Source organism: Plecotus auritus (genome assembly GCF_963455305.1).
Source record: "Plecotus auritus genome assembly, chromosome: 8".
In the NCBI taxonomy this organism is placed as follows: domain Eukaryota; kingdom Metazoa; phylum Chordata; class Mammalia; order Chiroptera; family Vespertilionidae; genus Plecotus; species Plecotus auritus.
The window spans coordinates 174,718,325-174,736,361 of record NC_137782.1 but is presented as its reverse complement, the minus strand read 5'-3'; the positions used below and the strand labels follow the sequence as shown (position 1 = coordinate 174,736,361).

The 18,037-nt window shown below is 64.7% G+C and overlaps 1 protein-coding gene across 5 annotated transcripts in view; it reads left to right on the top strand.

The window, feature by feature from the left end:
* The window catches only part of RNF144A (ring finger protein 144A), a 60,768-nt gene that overhangs the window by 29,316 nt on the left and 13,415 nt on the right, over positions 1-18,037 (top strand). For 4 of the 5 annotated variants that reach the window (XM_080683021.1, XM_080683023.1, XM_080683024.1 and 1 more), the window contains exons 2-4: positions 13,319-13,464; positions 15,196-15,300; positions 15,432-15,492. In XM_080683021.1, the coding sequence (XP_080539147.1) occupies positions 13,330-13,464; positions 15,196-15,300; positions 15,432-15,492 (301 nt within the window). In that variant the 5' untranslated portion in view covers positions 13,319-13,329. Of the gene's footprint in view, positions 1-8,976; positions 9,003-13,318; positions 13,465-15,195; positions 15,301-15,431; positions 15,493-18,037 lie in introns of those variants that run through there. The other variant, XM_080683022.1, reaches the window with a different exon arrangement.

Here is an 18,037-nt window from a genome sequence, read left to right as displayed (position 1 = left end):
CCCAGCTGGGAAGTGGTGCGCTCGCCCCCCCCCCCCCCCCCGGCATAGCTCCTTTGGGCCTGCCTGGACGTCGCACAGAGCGACCCGGCGTGAGTCTGCTGCTGGCGTCCCGGGAGCCCGGCCCGGCGGGCGGTGGAAGGCCCGGTGGCGGCACGTGTCCGTCGCAGGGATGTGGTGACGCGAGGCCCCGTTTTGGTGTCTGTCTCGTTGGCTTCGGGCGTGTCACTGGTCTCCTCGCGATGGGTCCCTCTGGGACCGACTCTCTCCGGCGGACAGACCACACGCCGTTTCTGGGCTGTGCGTTTCCATGGCTCCCCCCCACCCCCCCGCCCGCCCACGGTCCAGCTCTCCGACCACATGGGCGTGGGAAGTGCGGGCGGCTGAACCGGCTCCCCTAAATGCCCGCCAAACCCAGCCTGCGTGCCAGAGCCAACGCGCAGCCCCGGTTCCCAAAGAAGCTGCGGACACGCCACGCAGCTTGGCCCTCGGGGCAGACAGCGAGGCGGTCCCCCAGCACCGCCTGAGCTTGGGGGGGGGGGTTCCAGAAGGGCCCCGAGCACGTGTGAGGGGTCTGGCTCATCGAGGACTTGCCGCTGTTCCTGCTGCACCCCTAGGACGGACGGCTGGGGAAGGGGCGACTCACAGTCAAACCCAGCTGACGGCTGGGACAGCGATGGACGGACAGACAGACCGAGAGGGCAGGCTCTCCGTCCGTCCTTCCACCCTGAGCCATCACCCCGTTTCGGAGGAACGGGAGCTGTGTTTTGGGTAGAGCAGCCTGGTAAAGAGACCCCCCCCCCATCACGTCCCTTCCCGTGGGCGTCTCAGCGGGAACCTCGAGAAGCGAGCCGTGTCCCTCGGGGCAGTTCCCAAGTCGTGCGGCGGCTGGAACCCCGGCCACCACGTGGCCGCCTCTCTCTGAGTCCTGGTGCGAGCTCCCGGGACGTGGATGTGGCGTCCTTGCACCAAGCCACAGCCTGTGTGGCCACTTTCTGGGAGAGCCCACGTGACCGTGACTGATTTCCCGAAGGGTCCTGGGCCGGCCGCCCCGTCCCCATCAGGCCCTTTCTGTGCATCTGGGCAAGGAGGATGCCGGGTGGAGGGGAGGAGAGCGGGGGGGTGGGGGGGGTGGGCCTGACACCTCGGTGCAGATGCCACGCCCCACGTTGGGCCGCACACACCTGAGGATACAGGCCGTGGAGAGAGACGGGTGCTGTGCGTTCCCGCCCCCGTGGGCTTGACCATCAGGCCGTGGCGTTAGCCGACCCGGAGGCTGTCCCCCGTGGCCCGCACCAGTCGGGGTTCAGACGCCCAGGGTTCACAGCAGCTTTGGGGGCGCAGACTTTGGTCGCTCCCATCGGGTGTGATGCCTATAGGATCGGGCTCACCCTCTGGCCTGGGGCTCGGCCCAGGGACGCTGGCTTCTGCCCCCGCAGGCGCTCAGAGCGGGGCGGGGGGCTCGGCTGCTGTTTTGCTGGAGACGTGGAGTCCGAGCCAGTTCCCGGTTCCAAATGCCTTTCATCGTCGGTGGCGCGAGCAGCCAGGGCGGGCACGGGCGGTGAGGGGCGGACACCTGGGGAGGAAGCTTCGGGGTGCCCAGAGGGTCACAGACCGCGGCCGCTCCCGCCGGCCCAGCTTCCTCTGGCCCTCGGCTTCCTCCCGGGAGAGGAGGGGTCTTGGGGTTGTGTCTGCACACGAGTGGGCGGCGTGGCTGTGTGCCTCTGGCTCCCACACCCCTGCAGGGTGTCGGCGGCTCCCCCCAGCCCCCCCCCCCCCCGCCCCGTGGTCTGTTTACTTCCTGCCTCCTCTGCCGGCCTTGGCACTGAAGGGGTTGTGAGCTCATGGGGTGGTTGATGCCGGCCGAGGGCCGTGTGTGTGTGTGTGACTTGGAGAACCCTGCTCTGTGTCTGAAACAAAGCTGCCCCCAGATATCCTCCCGGCTCTTGGGTTTATCGTGTGTTTTCTTTACGCCTTTTCTTGTCTTCTCCCTTCGAACACCGTGGGACCCGTTCGCTGTTGGACAGGAAGGACAGACACGCCTCCCTTTCTTCTTCAGTCCGATGGGGGTCCTCACGGCCTGGCCTCGCCTCTCGGGAAGGCTGGTCGCTTCCTGGGAGTTAGATCCCGGTTGCGTTTCTTTCCCAGAGTTGTGCTTAGATGGGAAGGCGATAACACACAGCCCGGCCGGCGGGGCTCGGGGTGAGCGTTGACCTAGGAACCGGGAGGTCACGGTTTGATCCCTGGTTGAGGCGCACGCCCGGGTTGTGGGCTTGATCCCCAGTGGCGGGGGGGGGGGGGGGGGGGGGGCGTGCAGGAGGCAGCCGATCCATGATTCTCTGTCATCACTGATGTCTCTCTCTCTCTTTCTCTCTCTCTCTCCCTCTCCCTTCCTCTCTGACATCAATAAGAATATATTTTTAAAAAGGACTGAATGGGCCGAAACCGGTTTGGCTCAGTGGATAGAGCGTCGGCCTGCGGACTGAAGGGTCCCGGGTTCGATTCCGGTCAAGGGCATGTACCTTGGTTGCGGGCACATCCCCAGTGGGAGGTGTGCAGGAGGCAGCTGATCGATGTTTCTCTCTCATCACTGATGTCTCTCTCTCTCTCTCTCTCCCTCTCCCTTCCTCTCTGACATCAATAAGAATATATTTTTAAAAGGGACTCGATGGGACAGTCTCCAGCGAGACTCAGGGTTGAATGTGCGGGGAGAGGAGAGCTCAGGAGCATTCGGGACACGGGAGCGAGCCAGGTCGGGGTTCTCGCCAGGACAAACCCAGTTGGCACCGCCAGCCGAGCCAGGGACCGCCCACCTCCTGGCCCGCAAACCCAGCTCTCCCGCGTGTTCTGGGCGCAGAAAGCTGCTCCCGTAATTGAAGCGTGTCCTGCGGCCGCGGCCGTAGTGAGGGCTCCGTGCCGACTCGCAGGAGGCCTGGTGGGGTGCGCCTCCCCTCCCTCCCCTCCCCTCCCTCCCCTCCCCTCCCCTCCCCTCCCCTCCCCTCTCCTCTCCTCCCTTCCCCTCCCCTCCCCTCCCCTCCCTGCTGGCCCGCTCTCACGCCGGAACACACCGTTGACACACAGTCATTTTCTCCAGCTCGCCTGGAAAGACCCAGTTCCCTGCCTGTGGCATTTACAGACCCGCGTAGCCAGGCGGCGGAGAGAGGTGAACTGGCCTCGGGACAGAGATGCTTCGTGCTCCGCAGGTTCATAGCCTGGTCCGGGGTGACGTCCTCAGACCCCGGGTGCGTGACCTCTGCCCTCCGTCCTCAGACCCCGGGTGCGTGACCTCTGCCCTCCGTCCTCAGACCCCGGGTGCGTGACCTCTGCCCTCCGTTCTCAGACCCCGGGTGGATGACCTCTGTCCTCTTGTCCTCAGACCCCGGGTGCGTGACCTCTGCCCTCCGTCCTCAGACCCCGGGTGGGTGACCTCTGCCCTCCGTCCTCAGACCCCGGGTGGGTGACCTCTGCCCTCCGTCCTCAGACCCCAGGTGGGTGACCTCTGTCCTCTTGTCCTCAGACCCCGGGTGCGTGACCTCTGCCCTCCGTCCTCAGACCCCGGGTGGGTGACCTCTGCCCTCCGTCCTCAGACCCCGGGTGGGTGACCTCTGTCCTCTTGTCCTCAGACCCCGGGTGGGTGGCCTCTGCCCTCCGTTCTCAGACCCCGGGAGGGTGACCTCTGCCCTCCGTCCTCAGACCCCGGGTGGGTGACCTCTGCCCTCTGTCCTCAGACCCCGGGTGCGTGACCTCTGCCCTCTGTCCTCAGACCCCGGGTGGGTGACCTCTGCCCTCTGTCCTCAGACCCCGGGTGGGTGGCCTCTGCCCTCTGTCCTCAGACCCCGGGTGGGTGGCCTCTGCCCTCTGTCCTCAGACCCCGGGTGGGTGGCCTCTGCCCTCCGTCCTCAGACCCCGGGTGGGTGGCCTCTGCCCTCCGTCCTCAGACCCCGGGTGGGTGACCTCTGCCCTCTGTCCTCAGACCCCGGGTGGGTGGCCTCTGCCCTCCGTCCTCAGACCCCGGGTGGGTGACCTCTGCCCTCTGTCCTCAGACCCCGGGTGGGTGGCCTCTGCCCTCCGTGGCGCCGTCTGAACCCGCCCGTTTCCCTGCGGTGAGCGTGTGAGGCTGGCGGGTCCCTGTGGGTCACACGCGGCTGAGGCTGAGGATGCCGTGGCCGTGCTGCTCGTTCTGGGGTAACTCTCCCTCGTGCGTGGCCTCCCGTGTGCGTTTCTTAGCGTCGCCACGGCTGTCGCCACATCCTTCTTCCTCAGAACACGTCCCGTGTCTTACCGCGCGGGGAGCCCTGTCCCCCCACGCAAGTGACCGAGCAGGGAGCAGGGGCCGGGAGACGCGGCGGGTCTGGCTCGGGCGTCCCCCGGTCCCAGGGGGAGGAAGCCGGCCGCCTCCCGGGGCCCAGCCGGAGCACGGGGCCTGGACGGGGTCTTTGGACACTTGTCACGTCCAGGTGTTGGGCCGACGAGCATTTTTATTCCAACGCAGAGGAGGCCGCGGTGCCGGAAGGCCCTCCGCACCTGCACCTGTGCCCGGGGCCCTGCGCGCCGTCCCAGGCGGCCGGTGTGACAGGCGTCACGGGCATGAACCCCTGCTGCCAGGAAGCTGCCGGGGAGGCAGAGGGGTGACCCCTCGAACAGCGTCACCTCGCGTTCGCCCGCGCCGAGTGTGGGGCGGCGAATGAATTGTGCCGGCCCAGGTCCGTGGAGCGTGTTCTCCGTGACGGGCCCACGGCTTGGGCGGAGCGGGCTCTGTTACTCGTGGCGCCGTCATTCTAGAACAAGCGTGTCCCACTCAGAGGCTGACCCGCCAGACAAACAAGGTTTGAGTGGATGTGGCCGCAAAAAAACAAAGGCTTCCAGTTTCATAGACACGTAGGTTTATTCCGATAGAGACGTGCCGAAGGCCAAGGGCTGAACTAAACGAGTCATCGTTCACATAAAATAATAGAACGTTTTATTTTTTTTTAATTTTTTTAAAAATATATTTTATTGATTTTTTACAGAGAGGAAGGGAGAAGGATAGAGAGTTAGAAACATCGATGAGAGAGAAACATCGATCAGCTGCCTCCTGCACACCTCCCACTGGGGATGTGCCCGCAACCAAGGTACATGCCCTTGGCCGGAATCGAACCCGGGACCCCTCAGTCCGCAGGCCGACGCTCTATCCACTGAGCCAAACCGGTTTCGGCTAATAGAACATTTTAATAACAATTAGTATTTTTTCTTGAACATTAACTTACCAGGCACTGAATAACTGCACAAATTAGTAAGCGTCACGCAAATAAACCTATTTTTCTTGTTCTCCGAAAGCGATGTATTTCCTGTTGTGCACACCAGACAAGTCAGTCCAAGACCAATGACGGGGCCATCGGCTGCTGAAATATTCGCTGCTGGTGTTGGTGGGGAGAAATGGTGCCCCTGCGTGTAAGGCGTGTAAGGGAAATGAATGCAACACGGTTATAGTCATCAGTCATCAGCGAACGTTGCAGTTCGCTATTCATTAAGTATAACAGGATATTGTAAAAATTAAATTATGAAATTTTTATTAAAACGTTTCCTTCGCCGAAACCGGTTTGGCTCAGTGGATAGAGCGTCGGCCTGCGGACTGAAGGGTCCCGGGTTTGATTCCGGTCAAGGGCATGTACCTTGGTTGCGGGCACATCCCCAGTGGGAGGTGTGCAGGAGGCAGCTGATCGATGTTTCTCTCTCATCGATGTTTCTAGCTTTCTATCCCTCTCCTTTCCTCTCTGTAAAATACCAATAAAATATATTTAAAAAAAAAAAGTTTAAAAAAAAAAAAACGTTTCCTTCATACCGTTATATTGGCTGGACCGCAAAAATATCCGTTGTGGGCTGCATGCGGGCCGCAGGCCACGAGTTTGACATGCTTGCTCTAGACCAGTGGTCGGCAAACTGCGGCTCGCGAGCCACATGCTTGAGTGTGGCTCTTCCACAAAATACCACGGCCTGGGCGAGTCTATGTTGAAGAAGTGGCGTTAGAAGAAGTTTACGTTTAAAAAACGTGGCTCTCCAAAGAAATTTCCATCGTTGTCCTGTTGATATTGGGATCTGTGGACGGAGGAGTTTGCCGACCCCTGCTCTAGACGAATGCCTCTCAGTCGCCTTCGTGCGCGCTCTGTACAGGGGTGAGCAGAGCAGGTGAGGACGCTGCCGAGGAGCGGAGGCTCCGGGAGGGGAGGGATCAGCGCCACAGGGGAGGGACACGGACACGGGGACGGGGACCAGGGCTGAGCCTGCAGGAGAGAGCGGAGGGGGCTGAGGTGTGGCAGGAGCAGGCGAGGAGTCTGCCTGTAACGTGAGTCACGGCAGTCACTGGGGCCAGAGCTGGGCGACGTGAGGAAGCCGTGTCGTGGCCGCACGCAGGTGTCGGGAGCCGAGACACAGCCCCCACCCCCCCCCTCCCCCCACCGTATCCGCCTTGCCCCGTGGCAAGCAGACAGGAGAGGAGTGGGCACGTGGCCCAGCAGACCAGGGGGCTGGGCCTCCACAGCCTGGAAGGCGGGACACCCCTGAACCCCTCTGTGGGTCAGAGGCGGGGGCTCCCCTGTGCGTGAGGAGAACACGGGTCGGACCTAGCGGGTTCCATTCGTTTTGCTGCCATCGTTCTACGCTAACGATTCTCAGGCGGCCTCAGATTTTGCATCCTTAAGAGAACGTATCCCCGTAGACCCGTTATTGGGTCCGCGGCTGCGTCCGGCCCTTAGACCGACTTCCGGGGCCACTCCCGTCCGTGGGCCACTCCCGTCCCCCCACCCAGGGCTGCACGCACAGGGACTCCCCAGAGAGGGACTCCCCACGGAGGGACTCCCCCACGGAGGGACTCCCCACGGAGGCCCTGGCAGCGAGCCCGGCTGTGGCCGTGGCTGGAAACCATCGCGTCCTCCGGGCCCTGATCAGGGGTTCCCCGCAGGGATGCTTCGGGCCGGGCACACCTGCTCCAGCGGGGTGTTTGCTCGGGATGAGGTGAGGTCGCATCTGCTTTCCTGGGGGGAAGGTTCGTCAGTGGATTCAGGGCGCGATCCCTCGGGGAAGGGCTCGGGCAGAGCTTCCTGCTCAGGAGACAAAGGAGCTGGGGCTGCGGCAGAGCCTGCCGTCTGCCCGGGGTGCTCCTTCCGTCTTCGTGAATATTCTTTTTTTAAAAATTACTATTTTTTAAAATATATTTTTATGGACTCCGGAGAGGAAGGGAGGGAGATGTATAGAAACACCAAGGATGGGAGAGAATCACTGATCGGCTGCCTCCTGCACGCCCGACACTGGGGACGGAGCCCGCAATCCGGGCGTGCGCCCTGACGGGGAATCGAACCCTGAGCTCCTGGTTCCTAGGTCGACACTCAGCCCCTGAGCCCCCAGCCAGGCTTCGTGAACACCCTTTAGCTGAAGCTCCGTGGCGGCCCCGGGGGGTCCTGGCTGCCATGTCGGAACTGATTTTGAGTAAGTTCTGTGGCTTGTTTTCTGTCTCCGGGGCTTACCGCGTGGGGGATGGCGGGACGGGCGAGGGCCCGGGTCCGAGGGCGAACGTTCCCAGTGTTCGCGGCAGTTCCGTGGTCATGCCCCCGCCCCCTGACTTTGGTTCTGTCCTCTGCACGTGGGCCTCCCCGGCGGGGTCAGGGAAGACAGGGATGGGGCCTAGGTGTCCCCCGAGTGCCTGTCGGATGCGCCCTCCCGTAGGGGGTGCGGGCGTGGACACGTGGCTGAGGCGCGGGAAGCAGAAGTCGTTGAGGGGGGTGGATGGAGCTGCGGTGGGTGGGCCCTTCCTGACCTCCTGACCTCCTGACCTCGGCCATGCCCCTTGCCCGCGGTCTTGCTGTCCATCCCAGGACACCCCGAGGACCTGGCCTTTGTCCTGGGTCGGGGGGGGGGGCCGAAACGACAGATTTCCGGGTGATGGGCGGCCTCTGGCAGTGGCGTGGGGACACGGGGGGCGGGCTGTGTGACTGACCTGTCCTCTGGCCGGGGCCGTGGGCACGGGGTGGGGGTGGGCATCCTGGCCTCCTGAGGGGCCTGTCGGTGCCACCACCAGGTCGCGCGCTCCCCCGTCCCCGGGGCTCCGTGGGCCTAAAGGGATGAGTGCTTGTTCTTCGGTTGGAAACAGCGGTGGCGTTTTTTCTGAGGGGGCCCCTCTGTGCCCCAAAGGGGGACCAGCCCAACCGCAGCAGTGCCTGTGCGGGCGGCGGCCAGTCACGACGGGAGTGAGGCCCTGAGTGGGAGCCCAGCCCGGACACGCTGGGCGAAGCCGGCCACGCCCGCCCCCACGGGGGGAGGAGGGAGCCCTCGTGGGCGCAGAGGGGGCCCTGCGGGCAGCTCCCAGCAGCGCAGGGGAGACCCTCGGTCCGGGCAGGAGCGGGGACGGTCAGGAAGGGTCCGCGGTCACCAGCCGCCACGCTGAGACGTGGCCCCGGTTTCTGGACCTGCATGGAGGCCCTTTGCACCCACGCGTGCGCCCTGCTTCATCCGCCCCCCTCCCCCGTGCCATCCTCCGGCCGAGGCGGGAAGGGGGGCAGGGCAGTGGGCGTGCCGTGGGCCGAGTGCCTGAGATCCATTCAGAGCAGGGATGGGGCGCCTGCCCCCTCCCCCCCCCCCCCCGGCTTTACTGCTGATGCCCTGGGCCACTTCCCAGCGTCTGCGGCAGGAAAAGACGGGCATCGTGGCGAACGTGGCGAACCCTGGGCGGTTTGCCCGTGACAGGGGCAGGGAGAGGGTGTGGGCGAGACTCCTGCAGCCCCTGAGCCCTGGGAGTGAGGAGGCCCAAGGCCACGGCCAGCCCGGGACCGCGTGTCTGACTGTTACCGCTGACTCCGAGGCCTGTGGAGCTGGTCTTCCTGGGGCTCCCCGGCACCCCCTTCCTGCGGGGCCGGGCCGGGCTGGCTGGCGTGGGGGGCAGGCCCGGACGCGGACGCTGCGGAGACCGTTCAAGCTCCTGTGTGGGGCCCGGCCGGCGGGGCTCGGGGGTGGAGCGTCGGCCTGTGAACCAGGAGGTCAGGGTTCCGTTCCTGGTCGGGGCACAGGCCCAGGGTGCGGGCTCGGTCCCGTGGGGGGCGTGCCGGAGGCAGCGGGCCCATGATTCCCTTGGCCATGGGTGTTTCCATCTCGCTCCCTTCCTCTCTGAGGTCAATTTCAGAAGCTCGGGGGTGGGGCTCTGGGGACGGGCGCCCCCACTGTGTGTCTTAGGAATGAAGGGCCGGACTCTGCCCCGGAGGCCGCTCCAGAGGCTGCCCCAGCTCCGGTGGGTGGTGGGTGCGCAGGTCTGCCCGCCAGAGCGGCCCGGCCTCCGTGGGGACCCTCCACGGCCGCTGGCGGGGGATGCGGTGTCCTCGCGGGGTGCCCCCTCCCCCTGGTCCGCCAGCAGCAGCTGGAGCTGGGCTTGCTGGGGACTCTCGGGCCCGTCTCCGCAGCCGGCCTGCTGTCTGCCAGGGGTGCCGCCTGCAGCTGGGATGGGGGTGGGCGGGGTGGGCTCCCAAGGCAGCGGCTCCCCTGCCCGCCCCCCCCCGCCCCCCCCGCCCCCCCAGGCATTTCCTGTCCCGCTGCCCAGGCCCCGTTCCAGGGTGGGTCCCGATGTCCGAAGTGACAGGCTGCTCTCACCGGGCAGGGCGGGCGGCTAAGTTACAAGGCACACGGAGGGAGCCTCACTGGGCGCCGTGTCTTCATGAACCCGTTCAGGCAGGTTGGGGGGGGTGGGGGGGGTGGGCGGGGGCAGCTCAGCCAGCCGGGTCCTCTGGAGTCTGTGGGTCCTCTTTGTCCATTGTGTCTGTTCTTCCGCCCCTGTGAGCTCTGAGTGTGGCCTGTTTCTGTGGAAGGATGAGAGCAGCGCCCTCCCTCCCTCCCTCCTCCCCTCCCCTCGCTCCTCCCTCCCTTCTTCCTCCCTCCTCCTTCCTTCCCCTCCCTCACTCCCTCCTCCCTCCCTCCTCCCTCCCTCCTCCCTCCCTCCTTCCTCCCCTCCCCTCGCTCCTCCCTTCCTTCTCCCTCCCTCCCTCACTCCCTCCTCCTTCGCTTCCTCCCTTCCTCTTTCCTTCCTCACTCCCTCCTTCCTCCTTCCTCCCTCCCTCCTCCCCTCCCCTCGCTCCTCCCTCCCTCCCTCTTTCCTTCCTCCTCCCTCCCTCCCTCCTCCCTCCCTCCCTCACTCCCTCTTCCCTCCTCCCTCCCTCCTCCCTCCCTCCCTCCCTCTCTTCCTTGGTTCCAGGACCTCAGGGGTGTGGGTTGTGCTGGAGAGAGTGTCTGGAGGTTCGGTGGGGCCACTGCCCCCCCGGAGCGCCTCTGTGCCGAGGCCGTGGTGCTGTTAGATTAGGGCGTCGCCCTCCTGACCTCCTCTAACCCTGTTCCCGCCTAAAGACGCGGAGGCTTAGGGCAGCGCTGGGTGTGCCTGCTGGGGGCGCCGTCCGGTCCCCAGCATTTACCTTAGGGCCCACGCTTGGTGTGGTGTGTTCCGTGGACTTTGACGCACGCATAGGACGTGGTGGCGCCGTGACAGTGTCTGCGTAGCCGTCACGGTCGGCTTGTCTCACGTGGTCCTCCGTGTCCCCGCGGGGCGTGGGAGCGCGTCGCCTTAGCGGGGGGGCGGCGGGCGGTGTGTCTCCCCTGGGGGGGCACCTTGGCTGCTTCCCGCGCGGGCGGCCATGGGACGCGGCTGCTGTGGCATCCGCTGCGGGTTCGTGTGGATGTGCGTTTTCAGGTTTTGGGGGTTGATCCTGGGCAGCAGCGAGTGGAAATAGTCCAGTGTTCTGTCCAGGCGTGACAGGAGGGCGGGGCGGTGGGAGGGGGGCCCGGGACTGGCTGGCCCTTGGCTCGCTGAAGGGGTGCAGGTGGGAGGAGCGGGACCCGCAGCCCGCAGCCCGGGCACGGGGTCCTGGCCCAGTGGCCACGTCGCCTGCCCGTGTGTGTGGACCGCCCCCTCCGCGCTGAGCTCCTGCTGCGCTGTCTCCTCGTCCGGGCCGCTGGCTCCCGTCACGGCTCCGTGCGCGGCCCCAGCCCGCGCTCAAGGGGCAGCCGCCTCCTGACCCTTCCGAGTTGCTGGGATGGGATAGAATCCACCAGATGTTCTTAAAATAGCTGGCGGTTTCGTAAGACGCCGCACTCCCCGGGGGGAAGCAGAGACTGCGTTTTCTCTTTGCTTGTGCATTGTGACTCCTAGCCAGTTCCTGTCTCAGCTTCGCAGCCGTGGGCTGTGTACCGGGTCCTCCTCGGCCCGTCCTGTGCGCGGGGCCGGGGGCTCAGACGGCAGGCACAGCGTTTCGGGGGTGAAATACGTCCGATGGTCATCAGCATCGGGATCGGGATTTTGAACGCAGGCCAGAGGGTGTCTGCCCTCGAGGGGGACGCTGACGGGTGCTGGGCAGCTAGGGTGTGACCTGAGACGGTCAAGGCCTGGGGGGGGAGGGGCCCGGGCAGTGGGGAGCCACGCCGTCTCAAGGTCAAGTGGAAGCGGCCGTCCCGGGAGAAAGGAAGCAAGAGGTCGAGCCTGCAGTGTGTGCGAAGGGTCACGTCTCCGCAGAGGATGTAAACAGGAAAAGGGGCTTCGCCAGGGCTGGCGGCGAGATGGTCTGGGTCACAGTGGTCGGCAAACTGCGGCTCGCGAGCCACATGCGGCCCGCGAGCCGCGGTTTGCCGCTCTGTTGACTAATGAGTTTGCCGACCACTGACCTAGACCCTCGATTCCAATAATTAGAGGCTGTTGTTGTTCCTTGTGATTAAGCCCCTTTCCCAGTGGTCGGCAAACTCATTAGTCAACACAGCGGCAAACCGCGGCTCGCATGTGGCTCGCGAGCCACAGTTTGCCGACCACTGGTCTGGGAGGACGGCCGGTGGGACCTGGTCTAGGGTGACAGGCGGTGGTTAGGGCGGGAGGAGAGGTGGGGGTGGGATTCGGGGGCTCCAGGTGGAAGGGGGACCCCTCGGTTCCCGCCCTTCTGAAACGCACTTGGGCCCCGTCCGGCCCGGGACCCCACGCGCTACCCAAGCAGGTGGCGGCCCGGGAATTGTAAGGAAGCTCCCACTCGTGCAGCAGGGGTCCGTGGAGGTGACGGTGACTCAGGTTTCGAAACGCAGGAGGGAGGATCATTTCTCCAACATCGCCCGCCGAGGGCCCGACGAGAGCTTGACCTCACGTCCCATGATTCCAGAGCGATCTGTTCACCCCGAGACGCTGCCCCGGGCCTGAGACTCTGACCCCAGGCCTTTCAGCACAGTCTCTCCTCCCCGCCCCCCTGCTCCCCCCCACCCCCCTGAAGGAGTGAGCAGCCACTGCCCCCTGGAGGACGCTGCCAGTATTCTTTTTTAAAAAAAACATTTTTATTATGGATCTCAGAGAGGAAGGGAGCGGGAGGGAGAGAGACCCATCGATGAGGAGAGAGAAGCGTTGATTGAGCGGCTGCCTCTTGCACGCTCCCAACGGGGGAATGGAGCCCAGAACACGGGCATGTGCCGGACCTGGAATCGAGCCGTGACCCCTGGGTGGGGCGTGGCCAGCGTGTGTCGTGAGGTTGGGGCGTGGGCCTCGCCTCCACGGTGTGGTGGGTGTGACGCAGCAGGTCCCCGAGCGAGCGCGCGGACCTGCGGAGGCCTAGGCCTCCCGAAGCCACACAGGGGTCCTCAAACGACGGCCCGCGGGCCACCTGCGGCCCGCCGAGGACATGGATCCGGCCCGCCGGGGGCCGCTGCCTGTCCTGCTTAGCAGCCGACGCGTCCCGGGCCCGCAGTGCGCATAGGAATTTGTTCATAGTTTTTTTTTAAAACGATAGTCTGGCCCTCCCACGGTCTGAGGGACAGTGAACCGGCCCCTGTTTAAAAAGTTTGAGGACTCCTGGCTTAGAGGACCTGTGAGGGTGTAAGGAGGCCACGGAGCCTGGGCCGTTTCTGAGGTTCGGGGCCCCTGGGGTGCGGATGGAGCCAGGGTGGAAGGCGCGGTCCCTTCCGAGGTCACCAGGGCTGAGGTCATCGCCCCCATCGATGGCTCTCTCAGCTAAGGCTTTGCCCTCCTGGCCTGGGTGCTGGTGGTGGGGGGGTCCCCTTACTCAGTGGCCCTCAGAGGGATGGAGGGAAGTGTGGGCCGGGTGGGTCTCTCAGCATCTAACCTTGACTGTCGCCATCCATACGGGGAAGGACCCACCCACAGACCCAAGTCAGGGGCCTCTGGGGAACCTCTCAGAGGACCCCAGTGGGTCCCCGAAACCCCAGGGTCCGCGGCAGGCCCTTGGCCACCGCCCGGGTCTCTCCTCCAGGCCGCAGCCAGGAGATGCGACCCCTGCCTGCCCCAGCGCAGGGGCCGGGGGAGGGTCTGACGGCGCCCTCTCTCCTGCAGACTGCTCGGCCATGACCACGGCGTGGTACCGGCCCACGTGGGAACTGGCCCTGGACCCGCTGGTGTCGTGCAAGCTGTGCCTCGGCGAGTACCCGGTGGAGCAGATGACCACCCTGGCGCAGTGCCGCTGCGTCTTCTGCACGCTGGTGGGTGCGCGGGCCCCCTGTCCCCCCCGCCCACCTGTCCCCCCACACCTTTTTTTGCATCCGTGTCTGCAGACCACACCTTTTTTTGGTAATAGGTATGTTTGTGTTGATTTCAGAGAGGAAGGGAGCGGGCGAGAGAGAGAGAGAAACATCCACGAGGAGAGAGAATCCTGGATCGGCTGCCTCCCGCACACCCCACCCTGGGGACCGAGCCCGCAACCCGGCATGTGCCCCGACCGGGAATCGAGCCGTGACCGTCGTGACCGCCTAGTTATAGGTTGACGCTCAGCCACGGAGCCACGCCGGCCGGCCCAGGCCTCCCTGTACATGGAGCAGTTCCGTGCTGGTGGGTGGGCCCAGCTGGAATCCCAAGCTGCCTGCCCACTGGTTTAAACCAGAATGTTTTGAAATCCCATTTAGATCTCCGTAAGACGGGGCTTGATTGGGGCCCAGTGATTTGCTCGTAACAATTACGGGGCCTTGCCGAAGCCGGTGTGGCTCAGTGGATAGAGCGTCGGCCTGCGGACTGAAGGGTCCCGGGTTCGATTCCGGTCAAGGGCTTGTACCTTGGTTGCGGGCACATCCCCAGTAGGAGGTGTGCAGGAGGCAGCTGATCGATGTTTCTCTCTCATCGATGTTTCTAGCTCTCTCTCCCTCTCCCTTCCTCTCTGTAAAAAATTAATAAAATATATTTTAAAAAAAAAAACAATTACGGGGCCTCCGTGCCCATCCGGCCTCACTCGGACGCAGCCTTTTGCTCGTCAGGAAGGGAGAATGGGGCAGGGTTCATTTCCAGCTCACCCCATTGAACGTCCATGGTTTTTTCTTCCCATTCAAACTCCAAAACGGAAAGAACCATTTTCTTTCAACTTGAAAGACACCAACCAAAGTCTCTGCTGCGTGGACCTCTCACCCGTGGGCCCTGTGGGTGGCGGCTCGGGCGCTGGCCGGTGGAGCGATAACCTGCCACCCCCAGTCCTTCCTGCCTCCAGGGCTCGGCCGTGCCCTCTGGGGGAGCCGCCAGCACCTCCTTTGGTGACTGGGTTTTTACGTCGGATGGGGGGGTTGTCGGGTCCCGTGAGAATACTGAGAGGCGGCCATGAAGCAGTGGGCACTACCGCACTGCCCCTGAGCAGAGCGACCCGGCCCTCCCTGCCTGCCCCCTGTCCCCCGCCCACCTGTCCGCCTGCCCCCTGTCCTCTGCTCCCCTGTCCCCTGCTCCCCTGTCCCCCCCAGTCCCTGTCCCCCTGACCCCCTGCCCCCATGTCCCCCTGCCCCCTGTCCCCTGCCCACCTGTCCGCCTGCCCCCTGTTCCCCCATCCCCCTGTCCCCCGCCCACCTGTCACCCTGTTCCCTTGCCCCCTGTCCCCCTGCCCCCTGTCCCCCTGCCCCCTGTCCCCCCGCCCACCTGTCCCCCCGCCCACCTGTCCCCCCGCCCACCTGTCCCCCTGCCCCCTGTCCCTCCCCGCCCACCTGTCCCCCCACCCACCTGTCCCTCCCTGCCCACCTGTCCCCCTGCCCCCTGTCCCTCCCCGCCCACCTGTCCCCCCACCCACCTGTCCCTCCCTGCCCACCTGTCCCCCCAGTCCACATGTCCCTCTCTGCCCACCTGTCCCCCCTGTCCACCTGTCCCTCCCTGCCCACCTGTCCCCCCTGCCCACCTGTCTCCCTGCCCACCTGTCCCCCGCCCATGCGTGTCCATTTCACGGGTGCGTCTCTGGTCTGTTGCAGTGCCTGAAGCAGTACGTGGAGCTCCTGATCAAAGAAGGGTTCGAAACCACCATCAGCTGCCCGGATGCTGCCTGCCCGAAGCAGGGCCGCCTGCAGGAGCATGAGGCGCGTGCCGGGACAGCCGGGACAGCCGGGGGCGGTGGGGGGGGCGCGGGGGGTGCTGTTGCGGCTGAGCCGGCCTGTGGCCCAGCCCTCAGCTGGTCACACCCCTCGTCCGTGTGTCTTTTCTCCCGCAGATTGAGTGCATGGTGGCGGCTGAAATCATGCAAAGATATAAAAAGCTGCAGTTTGAAAGAGGTAGGTGCCCGACAGAGGAGCCGGTTAGGCGGCCTCTGACTGCCCCCGGGCGGCCGGCGGGCGTGTTTTCGGTAGAGGGCGTGGGGCGTCCTTCACTACGACCGGAGGGGGACGGGGATGGCAGTCCTGGGGGTCAGCCGTCATTCTGAATTCTCCACACCCCGAGCTGGAGGGCCTCGGGGAGCAGTGGGAGCAGGAGGGGTTCGCGAACCACATCGGTTATGGAGACGTGGGCTCACGGGGTGACATCGCTTATGGAGACGTGGGCTCACGGGGTGACATCGCTTATGGAGACGTGGGCTCACGGGGTGACATCGGTTATGGAGACGTGGGCTCACGGGGTGACATCGCTTATGGAGACGTGGGCTCACGGGGTGACATCGCTTATGGAGACGTGGGCTCACGGGGTGACATCGCTTATGGAGACGTGGGCTCACGGGGTGACATCGCTTATGGAGACGTGGGCTCACGGGGTGACATCGCTTATGGAGACGTGGGCTCATGGGGTGACGCAGCGAGGCGGGACCCGGGGGCGTTGCTCCTCAGCCAGGTGAAGGCCGGGCCGCCGAGGGCTGAGCCCGGGGACCTGCACGAATGTGGGAGCCGCAGGCGGCGGGAAGGCCTGCGGGAGGGTGTGGTCACCTTCTCCCCAGCCTGACCTCTCCCTGCACTCCGTCCGCCCGGCTCCCGCCCGCCTGGACTTCCCGGTCTGGGCCGTATCTCCGTGAGCGACCCACAGCCGCCCAGGCCGTCTCACCCGTTTGCACTGACTCCGCGGAGGCCAACGGGCTCACCCCGAGTTCCATCTTAGTGGGAGGGGGGGAGGGGGCGATCCCTCCCCCAGGGCCCTGCCCGCCCTCACCAGCCCTGACCCCGGGGTCTCCGGGGCGCGGCGTGGAGCGGCGTGGAACGTGCGTACGGCTGTGACGTCGATAACAGCGCGTCTGAGATGACATCGCAAGTGTCACAACCCTCGATTGTCCTCTTTGCTCTGACGTGCACGTGCCACCGTGTCCACAGAGTCTTTGCTCTGACGTGCACGTGCCACCGTGTCCACAGAGTCTTTGCTCTGACGTGCACGTGCCACCGTGTCCACAGAGTCTTTGCTCTGACGTGCACGTGCCACCGTGTCCACAGAGTCTTTGCTCTGACGTGCACGTGCCACCGTGTCCACAGAGTCTTTGCTCTGACGTGCACGTGCCACCCTGTCCACAGAGTCGATGCGTGCCCTTTGGCCTCGCTTCCGTGTTCCATTTTTTAAATATGTGTTTATTGATCTCAGAGAGGAACGGAGAGGGGGAGAGAGAGAGAGGAACACCAGTGATGAGAGAGAATTACGGATTGGCTGTCCTGCAACCCAGGCACGTGCCCTCGGCCGGAATCGAACTGGGGACCCTCCAGTCCGCAGGCCGACGCTCTGTCCACGGAGCCGCACCGGCCAGGACTTGCTTCTGTGTTTCTGTTCTGGGCCTTGGGCTCCTCGGGGGAGACCAGAGGACCGTCGGGAGTCTCCCTGCAGCCTCCGTGTGTTTTAAAGAAATGCTGGAGATACTTTCTCTTGAGGCTGACTTCTCAAAATAACTATAATAACAAAGGAATGTGTGGCCGAGTTAGAGAAGCAAAAAACAGCGTTGGGAGGGCCTTGAAATTACTTCTCAGGAGCTTGTTTTATTTAATTAAAATTTTTTTTTATTGATTTCAGAGAGGAAGGGAGAGAGAAACATCCATGATGGGAGAGAATCACGGATCAGCTGCCTCCTGCACGCCCCACACTGGGGATCGAGCCCACAACCCGGGCCTGGGCCCTGACGGGGAATCGAACCCTGACCTCCTGGTTCCCAGGTCGACGCTCAAGCCCGGAGCCAGGCCGCCGGGGAGGGGCTTGTGTGCCGGTGGCGCCTGGCATTGGGATCTGGCGGTTGATGGAGTCAGTCCAAGGCCGTGTGGCCGCAGGTCAGCGGGGGAGCCCTGAAGGGGGGGCTCCTCGGAAAACAGAGAACCTGGCCATGGCCGTCGCCTGGGTCCCGAGCAGACGCCCGCCCTGTGACATCGGGTGCGTTGAACATCGCGGCCGGGTCAGCGTCCCGCTGGCCACGCGAGCTGTTAGGCTCCGGAGCCTGGGCTCAGTCCAGGGGACGTTTTGTTCGTTTTGCATGAAAACAGGCCAGTTTGGGGTTACAGACGCACGCCTGTGGGTCCTGTTGCTGCAAAGCCTTTGCTCACGTGACGTCAACAGCCAAAACCAATGCGCCCGGCTGTCCTGGCGGAAGTGCGTCCGCAGGCACCGCTCACCCGGCACGGTGTCCGCGCTCCGACTGTGGCCGCCGTGGGGCCGGTTTGGAGATGCGGCCTGAAAACACGGGCTTGTTCTGTTCCTTTGAAACGTGTGGTGGTGAAAGCCTGTAAGACTGCAACACGCTCTCCGCCGTGAAACACGGGAGGCCCGGCCGGCGGGGCTCAGCGTGAGCGCCGACCTGTGCACCAGGAGGTCACCGTTCAGTCCCCGGTCAGGGCACAGGCCCGGGGTGCGGGCTCCATCCCCAGT